Source organism: Microtus oregoni, unplaced genomic scaffold (genome assembly GCF_018167655.1).
Source record: "Microtus oregoni isolate MIOR12 unplaced genomic scaffold, Mior012 000035F_ref0000213, whole genome shotgun sequence".
Classification (NCBI taxonomy): domain Eukaryota; kingdom Metazoa; phylum Chordata; class Mammalia; order Rodentia; family Cricetidae; genus Microtus; species Microtus oregoni.
In genome coordinates this window covers 4,013,721-4,028,002 of record NW_024543094.1, presented here as the reverse complement: position 1 = coordinate 4,028,002, position 14,282 = coordinate 4,013,721, and the positions used below count along the sequence as shown (strand labels likewise).

At 38.5% G+C, this 14,282-nt stretch overlaps 1 protein-coding gene across 5 annotated transcripts in view; it reads left to right on the top strand.

Annotated features, from left to right (window-relative positions):
- The window catches only part of LOC121432547 (AT-rich interactive domain-containing protein 4B), a 123,246-nt gene that overhangs the window by 48,245 nt on the left and 60,719 nt on the right, over positions 1-14,282 (top strand). For all 5 annotated transcript variants that reach the window (XM_041630541.1, XM_041630543.1, XM_041630542.1 and 2 more), the window contains exons 3-6: positions 2,990-3,100; positions 6,677-6,742; positions 8,456-8,546; positions 11,107-11,186. In XM_041630541.1, coding sequence (XP_041486475.1) covers positions 2,990-3,100; positions 6,677-6,742; positions 8,456-8,546; positions 11,107-11,186 — 348 coding nt within the window. The remainder of the gene's footprint in view (positions 1-2,989; positions 3,101-6,676; positions 6,743-8,455; positions 8,547-11,106; positions 11,187-14,282) is intronic.

The window sequence follows — 14,282 nt, the reverse complement described above, 5'->3', positions numbered from 1 at the left end:
TTTGCTTCCGTGTAGGTACACATATGAAGCACTATCCAAATGTGCATGAGTGCTGGGTGCCTGTGTATATAAAGACCAGTGGTTGACATCTAGTGTCTCTATTGTTCTCCATCTTAATTTTTGAGCCAGTGTCTCGTACTAAACCTGAAACACATCAGTTTTAGTAGGCTGTCTGGCCAATAACTTCAGGAGCATCTCTGTCATCTTCTTTAAGGCCTGAGTTGCAGCTACACACCAGACTTTGCATGTGGGTTTTTGGGATCAAAAACCTAAGGTTGATGCTTGGGTGTCAGTTTCTTTACCGACTGAGTCATCTTCCCAGGTCCAATTGGGTAGCTTTTAGTGACTATTTCTGTAGCTCAGAATTTGGGGTTCTTCATTAGTTTTTGTTTAGTTAGATACTATTTCTCTGTGGAATAAAATGTTACTGACCAGCAGGGGAGGAAGGATGCATTGCTAATGCAAGTTGTGAGTTGTGGAAAGTAGTTTTAATATGGTACTGAAGACTGTCCCTACATAACTGCTTAATCACAAAATGAATTGAATTTTTCTTCAAGTTTTTTTCCTGTTTAACTTGCAAATTCACTTGATAAAGATGGTATTCAAGATACAATGTGATGATTTTATATGTGTGTTCTGTAATGATTATTACTAAAGATCGATACCTTTTCCTTTCCTTATTTTTTGTAAAATAAAACCACTAAATCCATTCTGTATAGAATTTGGCCAAGGAAAATGGTATTTTAAGAGGGCTAAGGTGGGTTGGTAGGAGATATACATTTGTGAACTTTAAAAGAGCAACGTAAAGGAGATAGAGAGGTGATTAAGAATACTGTCTGGTCTACTAGAAGATTGGGATTTGACTACCAGCACCAACATGGTATCTCAACAACTGTCTGTAATCCCAGTCTGAAGGTATCTGGTGTCCTCTTCTGTTCTCCATGGCCACTGAACACATAGGGTCCATAGACATACATGCATTCCAAACACATAAAAATATGTAAAAAGCAACATAAAGTTACCAAATTATAGTTAACACTAAAACATTAATAACAATGAAGAAGCGGTTCTTCACTCATATTACAGCCTAAATGTACTGCTTGACTAGTAGACATTTTTTAAGTTCAGAAAGCATATTAGTAAGAATGCTTGTTGCCAAGCCTCCTGATCTGGAACCTGTATGCTGGAAGAAAATAACTGACTCCCACAAATGTTCCTCTGATCTTCACAAATGTTGTGGTGCAAACTTACTATGCACACTAAAATATTTTTAAAAATTAAAAGTGTACACTAGATTTATTAAAAAACAAAACATTTTTCAGTCTCAGTATGGTGGTCATGTCTTTGATCCCAGCACTTGGAGGCAGAGGCAGATGGATCTGTGATCTTGAGATCAGCCTAGTCTACATAGCTATTTCCAGGCCAACCAGGGCTTCATAGGTTCAGAGATCCTGTTTTAAAGAACAAACAGCAGTACAAAACATTTTGAGACACATACATGTAATTTCTACTTGACAGACTGAGAAAAGTGGTTCTTAATTTCATTGCCCACCTGGGTTGTATATCATAAGATCTTTTTTTTTTTTTTAAAGCCCACAGTATTCAGTATTCCCAGTAGTCTCTTATCTAAATATTAACCAGGCCTGATCCTGCTTAGCTCTCAGCATCAGGCAAGATCAGGTGTGTTCAGGATGTTAGTATGGCTATAGACATTTTTTTTAGGTTCGTGAAATATATATCAGGGTATCCAACTTTTTGACATATTTTCATCTATAAATTATGTTGGTATGTTGGGCTGCCTTCATAGCTATCCTAGAGCACATGTATGCCTAATTGTAGCCAGAAGTGAATGCCGTTGTAGAAATCTTAAAGTTGCAAGCACTTGGTTGTCACTTTGGAATATGTGCTCTGTGCTGTTCATTAGCTAAAACATTGTGGGGTGAGCTTAGATTGACGTTTCCATGCTACAGGTGACCTAAGTTACGGTGCTCATGGCAGGATTGAAGCTTTTTGGGCTTTCTGGAGGGTTTTAATGATATTAAGATGGAAAGGGTTTGGACAAATAGATTAGGACATGCTGACTGATAGTTTTGAGTATTTGTCTTTATTGTAGGGCTTTTTAGGCCTTTTAGTATACTTATGAAGTTTTAAAAGAGGAGGCAGAGGGATTATTTAATAATGAATTTTTCCAAACTGTTGCTGCCTCTTTTTGGTGAACATCTTAGGCTATTAATACTTCTTATAAGACAACTTGGGGAAAGGCTTATTGCATAATCTTCCTTTGACTATGGAATTGATGAATGTAAGACCCAGTGCAAAAATGCAGCCTACTGTAAAAATCAGAGCAGCCAGATTAGAACCAGTAAAATCAAAACCACAAGTGAGCAGTATATTATTTAAGAGAGAAGAACAGACCAACAGTGAATCTATATTAAAGCATTCTGCCAGTAGTTTGAGACAGTACAGGATGGATTACGTCATGTGGCTTTTAGCAATAGTTGGGAACACATGTATGCCTTTTATTCTGTCTTAGAGTTCTGTAGGTAAAGAACAGAACCATTCTGAATCTGGATGGCTACAAGGTGTAACCTGTTAGAAGACATTTGTCTGTGCTTTGAGATTTAAGATCTGCTAACTAGCAAATTGAGTGGTCATATAATAACTGTATATTTTAGTAAGTCAATGAATGAATAGATGGTGGGAACATTAAATAGAAGGCTGCATCTGTGAGTGATCTTATGAACCATATGTGTTTAACAGGGAAAAATGTCTTCATTTTACATGACGTACATTTCATTAGTCTGTGATACATGTTATTATTTTTAATTCATAGTATTTTTTAATTCATAATACTTTATAGATTGCTTGTTTAAAGTACACTTCATTATTATAGCTTAAATTGCTATAACAAGATTAGATATACTCTGAAACCTGATGGTAGGGGGAAAATTATGCAGTGTAAACCACGTTTATTTCTTTGCATTTTTAGGCCCTCGATGAGCCTCCCTATTTGACAGTGGGCACTGATGTGAGTGCCAAATACAGAGGAGCCTTTTGTGAAGCCAAGATCAAGACTGCAAAAAGACTTGTCAAAGTCAAGGTACAGTATTATTAATAGTCATTAAATATTTGATTCTTTAAGTCTAAAAATCTAAAAATTAGTTTTGTGCAAAATGAGTATTTAAAAGTGGTGGCTATAAAACCATTCTTAAACTAAACAATATTTGTGGTTTTAAAATATTCAAATTGGAATAAAATTTGCTTATCACAGCTGATAATTTCACTGCAGACTTGGTTCTTTTGGGTTACTATTTTAGTGTTAGAAAAGATCTTAGAAACCATCTAATTGATTCTTTAGTTTTATTATATGAAAACAGTGGCCGGATACATTCTTTTAATACTAGTCCTCAGGAGGCATAGGCCAGCCTGGTTTCCATATCAAGTTTCTAGCCAACCAGAACTATGTTTCCTCCTATAGCAAAATATCATCTCACCATCCTTTTTGTGATCCTGGATGGAATTGTGGGCCCTGGGAATACTAGGCAAGATCCCCAGCCCATCCTTTATTTTGTTCCTCTCCCTTCCCTATTGCTTTGAGATAGAGTCTTGCTGTACATAGCCCAGGCTGACCTTGAACTCACAGCAGTCTTCAAACTGCAACCTTTTTAGTGTTGGAATTTGGAAGTGTATGGCACCTGACATTTGGCCCTCAGCCTTTTTGGAAGAAAATCTTTTTGAACTACTTGAGTTTTGACTTAGTTAATGGACAAATATAAATTTGTTTTTCATTTTTAGGAAATTAACATAAGCCTGGTGAGGTTACAACTATGTACCATTTATTTACAGTGTGGAGGCAGGATGATCATTTCATCTTAGGAATTGGAGACCAGCATGGTCCTAAGATCATAGATTCTCTTCAAAAGCAGGAGAAAGGGACTAGATATATAGCCTAGTGGTAGAACACCTGCCTGTCCTGAGCAGGGCCCTGGGTTTGAAGATAGCGGCACAAAGTATGAGTAGATGAATGAATGAATGTGTGTTTAATAGAAGAAAGATGCCTTTATATTTGAAAATTCAGGACAGTGAAAACTAAGAACCAGTGAAACATCTTAGGGTTATGGGTACCTACTCACTTGCCAGTAATGTACTGGGTGCTGTGACCTTTCAAAGTACTCTGTTAGATGCAAAGAGAGTGGAGATAGGAGGGTGCACATGGTAGATGAACAGATAGCCATGCAACCCTTGATTTGAATAATTAACCAAGTGGAAGAGGTATGATATTTCCCCTGAAGCTGTACTTGCTGTCTGAGTGTTTCTCTTAAGCATATGCTAAAGCTTCCTGAGCAATTCTGACTTCTATATGGCTAAAAACTATGTGATAATTCCTCTAAGTTAACTGAAGCCAAAGGATGCTCATCTTGGCCCTGCCATCTCTTACATTTCACACGCTGGCGCCTGGAGTTGCTTTGTAATGTGGTTAAGTGGGTGCTCTTACGGTGACATTTCCTGTTCTGTTTGACATTGTTACTTCTGTTTCCTGAGCACCCAGTTATTTGTCACCATCCTGGGGCTGAATAAAAATCCGTTTATTGAGTCAGGCAGGAGTGTTGGTGTTATATGTCTTCATAGCACTTGGGAAGCAGAGGCAGAGGCAGGCAGATATCTCTGGTTTTAGGTTAGCCTGGTCTATATAGGGAGTTTCAGAGCAGTCAGAGCTACATAGAATCACCCTGTCTCAAACAAAGAGAATACATTTTAAGCAGACTTGGTGATACATTTCTTTACTATTAGCTTTAATCTTTGGCCATTTATTCCATACCACGTGTTATCTGAAGATGTTGGGATTCTTGTGTTAAGATTTAATCTTAATGCTGCTTTGTTTTTGTTTTTGTTTTTGTTTTTCGAGACAGGGTTTCTCTGTGGTTTTGGTTCCTGTCCTGGAACAAACTCTTGTAGACCAGGCTGGTCTCGAACTCACAGAGATCCGCCTGCCTCTGCCTCCTGAGTCCTGGGATTAAAGGCGTGCGCCACCACCGCCCGGCTTAATGCTGCTTTTTTTGTCACACTGAAATGCATGGAATGCTGGGTATATATATATATAAAAAATCTCTTTGCATAGTTGGCCCGTTCCTGTTGACCACAAGACTCTATTAAAGAACATGCTAATGCATCAGTTTTTAGGGGGGTGGGGTTCAAGACAGGATTTTGCTGTGTAGCTCTGGCTGCCTTGGAAATCACTTTGTAGACCAGGCTGGCCTACAACTCACAGAGATCCACCTGGGATTAAAGGTCTGTGCTCCTACCACCACCACCACCTGGCTATGCATCAATTCTTAAAGAATTCTTTTATATAGAGCTCAAGAGAACCATGTCAGTATTGAATATGGTACTTTTCTTTGCATCTTCTTTTTTATTTTTGTTTGTTGAGACAGAGTCTATGTAGTTCTGGCTGTCCTGGAACTTGCTATGTAGACCAGGCTAGGCTTGGACTTACAGATACTCTCCTACCTCTGCCCCCTGAGTGTTGGGATTATATTATATTACCTGGTTCTATGATGCTTTTTAACCAGCAAAATAAATTTTTTTTCTGGCCTTCGTGGTTTTAATCCCAGTACTTGGAAGGCAGAGGCAAGCAGATTTCTGATTTTGAGGCCACCCTGGTCTATATAGGGAGTTCCAGGATAGCCTGAGGTTCATAGGGAGATCTAGCCAAAAATATTTTTTTTTCAACTTAACCATTTTCCCTTTCTCTGGTTTCCATAGTACTGATACAAAGTATAAAAAGTTCTGGGAAAGACTAGCAATATTTGAATCTTAGCACTATGATATTTTAATTATATCATCCTGAACCATTTAGACTTTCTGTTTATTGGTTTTGTTTTCAACAAAAGGGGAATAGAGTTTTGAGGGGTGATTCTCTGCCTCTTCTCCATGTAGGGGATTCGAGTCAAGGGCTTTCTGTGTTAAGTACTCTACCTCTGAGCTACTATGTTGGATATTAAATTTGATCCTTGAATTTGATACTTAGTTCTGAGTAACTGTTGTGGCTATTGGGTGTGGTAATCCAAGCACTAAGGAGCCTGAGGCCAGATTGAGCCACATAGTGAGATGTTGCCTCAAAAAATCCAAAGCAAAGCTAGGCGGCGGGAGGCAGAGGCAGGCAGATCTCTGAATTTGAGTCTAGCCTGGTCCACAGAGTAAGTCCTAGTACAGCCAGAGCTACACAGAGACACCATGTCTAAGGAGTGGTGGTGGTGGTGGTAATTCTAAACACAACAACAGAAAAAGCAAGTTTGTAGCCGCTGCTTACTATTAAATTAGGCCTTCACAAAATGATACAATTACTGATAGGTTAAGACCATTACTTCTTTTCCTAAAATTTTACGGACAAAAGTTGTAGAGCTCAAGTAATCAGTGGTAGAATACAGTATGATGGATAGGACAACCAGCCTTATAGGTGTTGTGTCTGTCAGTGGTTATTTTCATTTTGAAAAGAAAATCTGTTTAAAAAAGTTTTCTATTAATCCGTTTGATGTTTGAAAATGGTCTCATTTAGGCTAGGTGATTTTTATTTAGTCTGTGTTATTTGTACATAGATGAGCTAATACTGTTTTGTGTGTGTCTGTGTGTGTGCGTGCACACATGTGAATTTGATCAGTGGATTCATAATTTCTAGGTGACCTTTAGACATGATTCTTCAACAGTGGAGGTTCAGGATGACCACATCAAGGGCCCACTGAAGGTGAGTCATTATTTTCCTCAGTTTTGACTGGAGACTGATACTTGTTCTTTTTCCTTTTAATTCACTGGCTATTCATTGTTAATTTTTTTTTTGGTGGTGGGGGGAGGGAGGTTTCGAGACAGGGTTTCTCTGTAGCTTTGGAGCCTGTCCTGGAACTAGCTCTTGTAGACCAGGCTGGTCTCGAACTCACAGAGATCCGCCTGCCTCTGCCTCCCGAGTGCTGGGATTAAAGGTGTGTGCCACCACCACCCGGCTCATTGTTAATTTGATATATAGCTTTTCCTAATTGGGATGTACTTATTGTTAAATCATCTGAAATAATAGTAAAATCAGTTTTAAAATAAAATGAACAACAAGGAGGCAGTGACTGCTTTCATACAGGTTTTCCTTTACTGCAGGAATGGGTTTTCCAGGAATAAGAGGTGTAAGATGTAAGAGCTATGCTCTAAAATGTGAGAAAATTAAGACAAAATCCAGAACTCTTGATTTTGGAGCCACCTGCTGGCAGATAAAATCTTCTGCGGGTAACTGGGAGGTTGACCCATTTGTTCTTCATTCACTGGTGGGATAGATATTGCTTTGCCTTCTTGTTTGCCAGTAAGCCAGCTGTAGGGAGTTTGGGAAACCACTATGTCTGAGGTTGACCGATGTTTAGGCTTGAGGAATCCTAGGGGATACTAAGAAGAATGAAGAAGCATCTTGTAGATCTTTGTAGAGAAAAGTATCTTACTTGGAACTGTGGACTTCTAAAACTCTTCCGTTAAAAATAAAAATGTTTCTTATTACTAACTTTTGGCTTGTAAAAAGAATTTCACATCATTTCTGTTTTGTAGGCATCATCTTTAATATTTCATGTACCCATTTGTTACTTGCAAGGACCAGAAGACAAATCATATACAGTTATGACTTTAGCTACCACTTAGCACTTAATGTGTGCTAGTGCTGTGCCAAATCATTTTGCATCTAGTATTTTATTTAGTCTTGAGAACAACTCTATAGAAGAGGAAACTGAAGAAAAGAAGTAATTTTACTCTAGTTTTACAAGCATTAATGTCAGTGCCAGGATTCAGACAGGTTCACAGCTACAGGTGGAGAAGATGTGCTGTTTGGATTGTCAGTACACAAGCTCATCCTAGACAAAGCCATTGTTCTTTGCTATCTAGTTTGCTATATTTTGGCACTGGCCCATAGGTATCTACCATCAGGACTGTTTAATAACCACTGTAAGAACCTTGCAAGTGTAAATACCAGCATTTTTATGATTAGATAGAAAGTACTGTAAATGCTTGTCAGCAGTGGCACAGTCTAACCCTTAAGGAGAGCTCAGGACTTTTTTGATTACCTCTGTCCATCATCAGCTTTCTTGAAAGAAAGGTGAAGGAAAGACAGTTATTTTCACAGGCAGTGCTTCTCAGCACACTGTAATGACCCCTGGGAGTTCTCAAGACCCCTTTACAGGCCTATAGGGGTAAAAGTGCTTTCTTAGTAATACTTAAATACATTTATCTAGTATATGGGAATTTTCACTGTTAATAGGTAGAAAAGTATTGTCAATGAAACTACAGGGATCTTCAACACAGATCAAACCAGTAACTCTTTCATTCACCATGTATTCATTAAAAAAAAAAACAACCAAGGTTTGTTGTTATTATTTATTGCCTTTTGGTTCATTTGTCTTTAAAATGTTTTTCTAATACTTAAATAATATTTTAGGTGGGAGCTATTGTGGAAGTGAAGAATCTTGATGGTGCCTATCAGGAAGCTGTTATCAATAAACTGACAGATGCAAGTTGGTACACTGTAGGTAAGACAGTAATTTTCTATTAAAAATTCATTTTTAGTCGTGTAAAATATATGTTGCAACAATGCAGATAAAGCCAGATTTCCTGGATTAATTTTCCTTAACTAATGTCATAGATGCTGTTACTAGTATTGGTTATCTTCTAGATCTTAAAAGAATATTTCTAAGCTGTCATATGTACATATAATTTGAAATTATTTAGTATATAGAGTGTGTTGTTGGATTTTTCTCATTTTCACTTCAACATACATGTTAAAGAAACTTGTTTCTCCATCTTCATCATTTCTAAGTGCAGAGTTTAGTAGTGTTAGTTGTCCAACCTGTTGTATAACAGAGTTTCTTTTAGTGACTAGATTTACTCTCATTTTCAGTTCTGCTAGTCTTGCTGTTACAGTAATAGATGAATGTTTATTGTGTGCATATCATCCTGATATTTTCTTGTGCACTGAGGAAGGAGTAAATAGAAGTTGAAGGGACATGTGCTTTTTAACTTGAGTGAAAACTGCCTGCCTGTCTTGAAGATAACCAATAGTATATGAATATGTTTCCCCAGTCCTTGTCAGACTGTTTCCACTAATCCTTTGAAATTTTTGTCAAGTTGAATGCGAGTGCACACCGCGCTTGTATGCATGTGTGTGTGTTGTGTAGAGTTGGCCTCAACTCACAAGCCTCTCGTCCCGGCCTTCTAGTGCTGTGGGCCAGTGAAGTGGTCCTCTGTATAAAGACAGTCACCATCAAACCTGAACCAGAGTTCAATCCTTGTTATCCTCATGGTGGAAGGAGGGAACCAACTTGTGCAAGTTGTCCTCTGATCTGTGGTATATGCATGCAAGTCTGCACACATACACATAACTATGCTAGTTAGTTTTATGTAAACTTGGCACAGGCTAGAGACTTTGGAGAGGAGGGGGTTTCAACTAAGAAAATAATAAGACAAGCCTGTAAGGCTTTTCTTACTTAGTAATTGACATGGGAGGAACCAGCCTATTATGGATGGGATCACTCCTGGGCTAGTGTCCTGGGTACTATAAGAAAGCAGACTGAGTAAGACAAGTGGAGCAAGTCAGTAAGTAGCATCCCTTCCATGGCCTGTGTATCAGCTCCTGCCTCCATGTTCCTGCTCTTTTTGAATTCCTGTCCTGCTTCCTTCGGTAATGGACTATTATGTATAAGTTAGAAATGTAAGCCAAACCCTTTTCTTACCAAGTTATTTTTGGTCATGGTGTTTCATCACAGTGACAGTAACCCTAATTAGGACACACAAATGCATGCTTTCACACAAATGTAATAAAAAAATTTAAACTTCAGTTCTGATAATTTTATTGTCACACTGTGTGTGTGTGTGTGTGTGTGAGAGAGAGAGGGGGGGGCAGACAGACAGAATGTGTACTATAGCGTGTGTAGAGGTCAGAGAACAAATGTAATAAAAATTTAAAGTTCAGATATGATAATTTTATTTGAAACTGTACAGGATATTCTAAGGAATATAGGGTTTCTTGAAGGTTTTTTTTTTTTTTTCTTTCCTCGGGGGCGCAGGGTAGTTTTGAGACAGGGTTTCTCAGTAGATTTGGAGCCTGTCCTGAAACTAGCTCTTGCAGACTAGACTGTTCTTGAACTCACAGAGAGAGATCTGCCTGCCTCTGCTTCCTGAGTGCCGGGATTAAAGGTGTGTGCCATTACCGCCTGACATAAATAGACATGTGTTCTGTATGTTCAGCAATTTTCAAGTGGTGACACAGTTATCACAGTCAAGTAAGTTAATGCCTCCATCAGTCATAGCAAACATTGTAGGACCTTCAGCAAATCACAGTTTCGTCCCCTCAAGGAACACTTGGCAGTATCTGGAAACAGTTTTGATTGTGACATCTGGGAATGGAGTCTTTCTTGGGTGGAGTTCCCCATTTTGTAAGGTTGTCATACAGCAGCTTGTCTGGTAAAATTTGTGTGTGGGGAGTGTTCAGATTGAGGAACCTTACTGTAATGTAGATGTAGGTATTTTTTCGGGGGAGGGGACAAATGGTCTTTAAATTCGTTGAACTTCCCATATCTGAGGTAAATCTATGGTTGTCTGCCAGCAGATTTGCTTTTCTTTTCTTAATCGTTTTGAGAGGGATTAATGAATATTTAAATGGTTTCCTCTTGAAATGCTGTGTGTGTGTGTGTGTGTGTGAGAGAGAGAGAGAGAGAGAGAGCGAGAGAGCGCACGCGCGCACGCGAGAGAGCAAGCATGTGTGCATTTTCTGTTCTACTGTGAATTGGGGTCTTTAGATGTTGGCAGAAAGCACCTTTATCCACTGAACCATTTCACTGGCATAAGACACACACACACACACACACACACACACACACGCCTAAGACATACATATTTAAGATGTGTTTTGCTAGAAACAGCAAACTACTCTAGTAACTATAATTAAAGTCATTTGTTAGAAAATATGAAATGTGAACTGAATTCCAAATGTAATTCTTAAAAATGAGACTATTTGCACACAGGATTTCTGACATCACTTGTTAATCTTAAAAAAGTTTCTCAGTTTGCTTCCATTTTTACTTCCTCACATAGTTTTTGATGATGGAGATGAGAAGACACTGAGACGATCTTCGTTGTGCTTGAAAGGAGAGAGGCATTTTGCTGAAAGTGAAGTAAGTGATTGTAGTGAATGTGTATATCTACGGGTTCTCTCTCCCCCTCTCTCAGGGTTTTCTTCCTTCCTCCCTCCCTTCCTCTGCTCCCCTTTTTTCTTTTTCCTTCCAGACATGGTCTAACTATGTAGCTATGGCCGTCGTGACACTCTATATAGATCAGGCTGGCCTCAGACTCACAGAGATCCATCTGCCTTTGCCTCCTGAGCACTGGGATCAAAGCTCTCCACTATAGCTGGCTTGATGTATTTTGTACGGAGGGAGTAAAGTTCTGCTTTTTCAATTCAATGAACAAACCTGTTAATCAGGAAATTCCTGAGTACTTAAATGCCATTATGATGTGATCTGCGAACTATATTGAAAGTCCTGAGTTCAGATACCAAATTTTGTCTTCTTTATTGTTTAAAGCATTTCAGTACTTTTCCATGAAGAAAATAATAGGCTTGTTTAGTCACCTTGAGGCTTCCTCTCCCTCCCCCTCCTCCCCCTCCCCCCCTCCTTCTTCCCTCCTCTCTTTCTTACTTTCTTCGTTTTAAATAGAGATTTCCCAGGCTGGGCTTGAACTCATGATTTTCTTGGTTCTGTATCCTGGGTGCTGGGACTATAGTCATCGTACCATTATGCCTGACTTTCTATATAGCTTTATGTAATTCATAAATAATTGTGAGAAAGAAGTGTCTGATTTATTATCCCACTCAGGTTGTGTAAGAGTTTAAAGGCTTCTTAAGAATTAATAAAAATACTTAAAAAAGAAGAGTTTATTGCTATAAAGATGACAAGCAGTCAGGAACTACTTCATATTAACATTGCTATAACTTTCTCTGACTTTCCTTTCTGAAGTCACCCTCTTCATCCTTTTACATTGCGTTCTCTTTTTTTCATAATGTTAATCATTTACTGACATTTAATTGTATATTTTATTTGTTTGTTTTTGGGGTTTGCCTTCTTAGGTAGCATGTATCGAAAAAACAGGTGATTTGTCTTCTTTGCTGCTTTGATCATCGTTCCTGCTATAGTGCCCGGCACAGGAAGGGAGCTGAGTTCTCGTTAGTCAGATTTCGGAATGAAGTACATTCATCTACCAGAGGCTTTGCTAAGTGACTTATGCACATTGTTACAGTCTCTGTTATTTGTGATTACTGTTGTTAATTACCCCAGATTAATTGTCTGTAGGAGACTGATGGACAGAACTAGTCAGACTAGTGCTTTCTAGCACCAAAGTCAGTTCTTTACTTAAAAGCTGGGTCAAGGATCTGAACTCAGAAGCTTGAGTCAGCATCATAAAGTAACATGATATGCTTGGTCCAGTAAAAGTTAAAAGTGGCTGATAGTGTGATTGAACTGTCATACCTTTGTCCTCTTCGTTTAGAAGAGTGCATGTTATGGGACACTTCAGTATTACTTACTTGTATATTAGACCATGTTTTGTATTGAAAATACTTAAGCTTCCCTCAACAATTGAATCACCATTTATATTTTAAATTTCTCAGAGTCTATCGCTCCCTATACTTTTAGAGTGCTTGATGTTTCCAAACTGTGGTTTGTACTGTTTTGATTCCTGTTTAGTCCAGATCCTCTCCATTTGCTGGAATCTTCTCTTAAGGCCACCAGAAATGCTTTCTGCTGTGTAATATCTTCCATGGATATTGCAAGGAGAGAGCTGCTTCTTGGTTCTGGCCGCCCAACTAGCTTAGACCTGAAATAATCACACAGAAACTATATTAACTAAGTCACTGCTTGGCCCATTAGCTCTAGCTTCTTATTGGCTAACTCTTATATATTAATTTAACCCATTTCTATTAATCTGTATATCACCACGAGGTTGTGGCCTGCTAGCAAAGTTTCAGCACGGCAGATCCATGGCGTCTCCTAACTCTGCCCTTTCCCCCCCAGTATTCAGCCTAACTTTCACTGTCTATCTAAGTTCTGCCTTGGTATAGGTCCAAAGAAGTTTCTGTATTCATTAATGGTAATCATAGCACACAGGGAACTCCCACATCACATGGGCTTTTTGCCCAAATTAGGTCAACTCATCCTTTATCTTTTTTGCACTTTGCTGGAATATTCTGGCTATGTGATATTTTTGTTATTTACTTCTCCTATATAAAATTTAAACTGCTGTAGGGGGATAGCCACATTTTCTTGGTGAGTCCTCTTTTCCCCAGCAGTGTTTTCTATACAAGAGTCTTCAGTGAATAATTATTGGATTGTATTTGAAGGAGAGTTTTTTTTTTAAACTTTAAAACCACTCAGTGTAGGAATAAGATATTTTATTTTTTTTAATATTTATTTATTTATTATGTATACAATATTCTGTCTGTATGCCTGAAGGCCAGAAGAGGGTGCGAAGCCTCTTTACAGATGGTTGTGAGCCACCATGTGGTTGCTGGGAATTGAACTCAGGACCTTTGGAAGAGCAGGCAATGCCCTTAACCACTGAGCCATCTCTCCAGCCCTGAAGGAGAGTTTTTTCCCTGTTCTTTGAGACAAGGTCTCTTCAATGCAGCACTTACTGACTTTGAACTTGCTAATTAGTCAAGGTTGACCTCGAAATTCTGATCTTCCTGCCTTGTCTCCCCAAAGCCTCTTCAATGTGCTAGAATTATAGGTATGTGCCATCACAATTTGGCTTAGTTTTACAGGTTTATTTTGTTGACCTTTTGAAGCTGTTCCCTTTGTAGCCCCGGAATGTATTGACCTGTGGCATGAACCTCTTATCTTTCTCCCAAGTGCTGGGATTACAGCCTTGAATCATCATACTGAATCATCATACCCAGCTTTTGATGGTTACATATAACAAGTCAGACTAATTTGGGGCAAGTGACATCATGAAATTCTCTTTCTTCATTTATGAGTTTTATATATAAATATTCACTTAGAACACATATCTGGTTACTGATAGTAAGTAAATACGGGATCTTAAAACCCTGACTTTTCACCTGATGAAGGCTTGGTATAAAGAAATATCTAATATAATAAATAGTTTTTCTCTTATCAGAAAAATTTAAGCCAGGTGATAGAGGCACACACAGTTAATCCCAGTACTTGGGAAGTAAAAGCAGGTTGAGTTTCAAGACCAGCATGGTCTACAGAGTA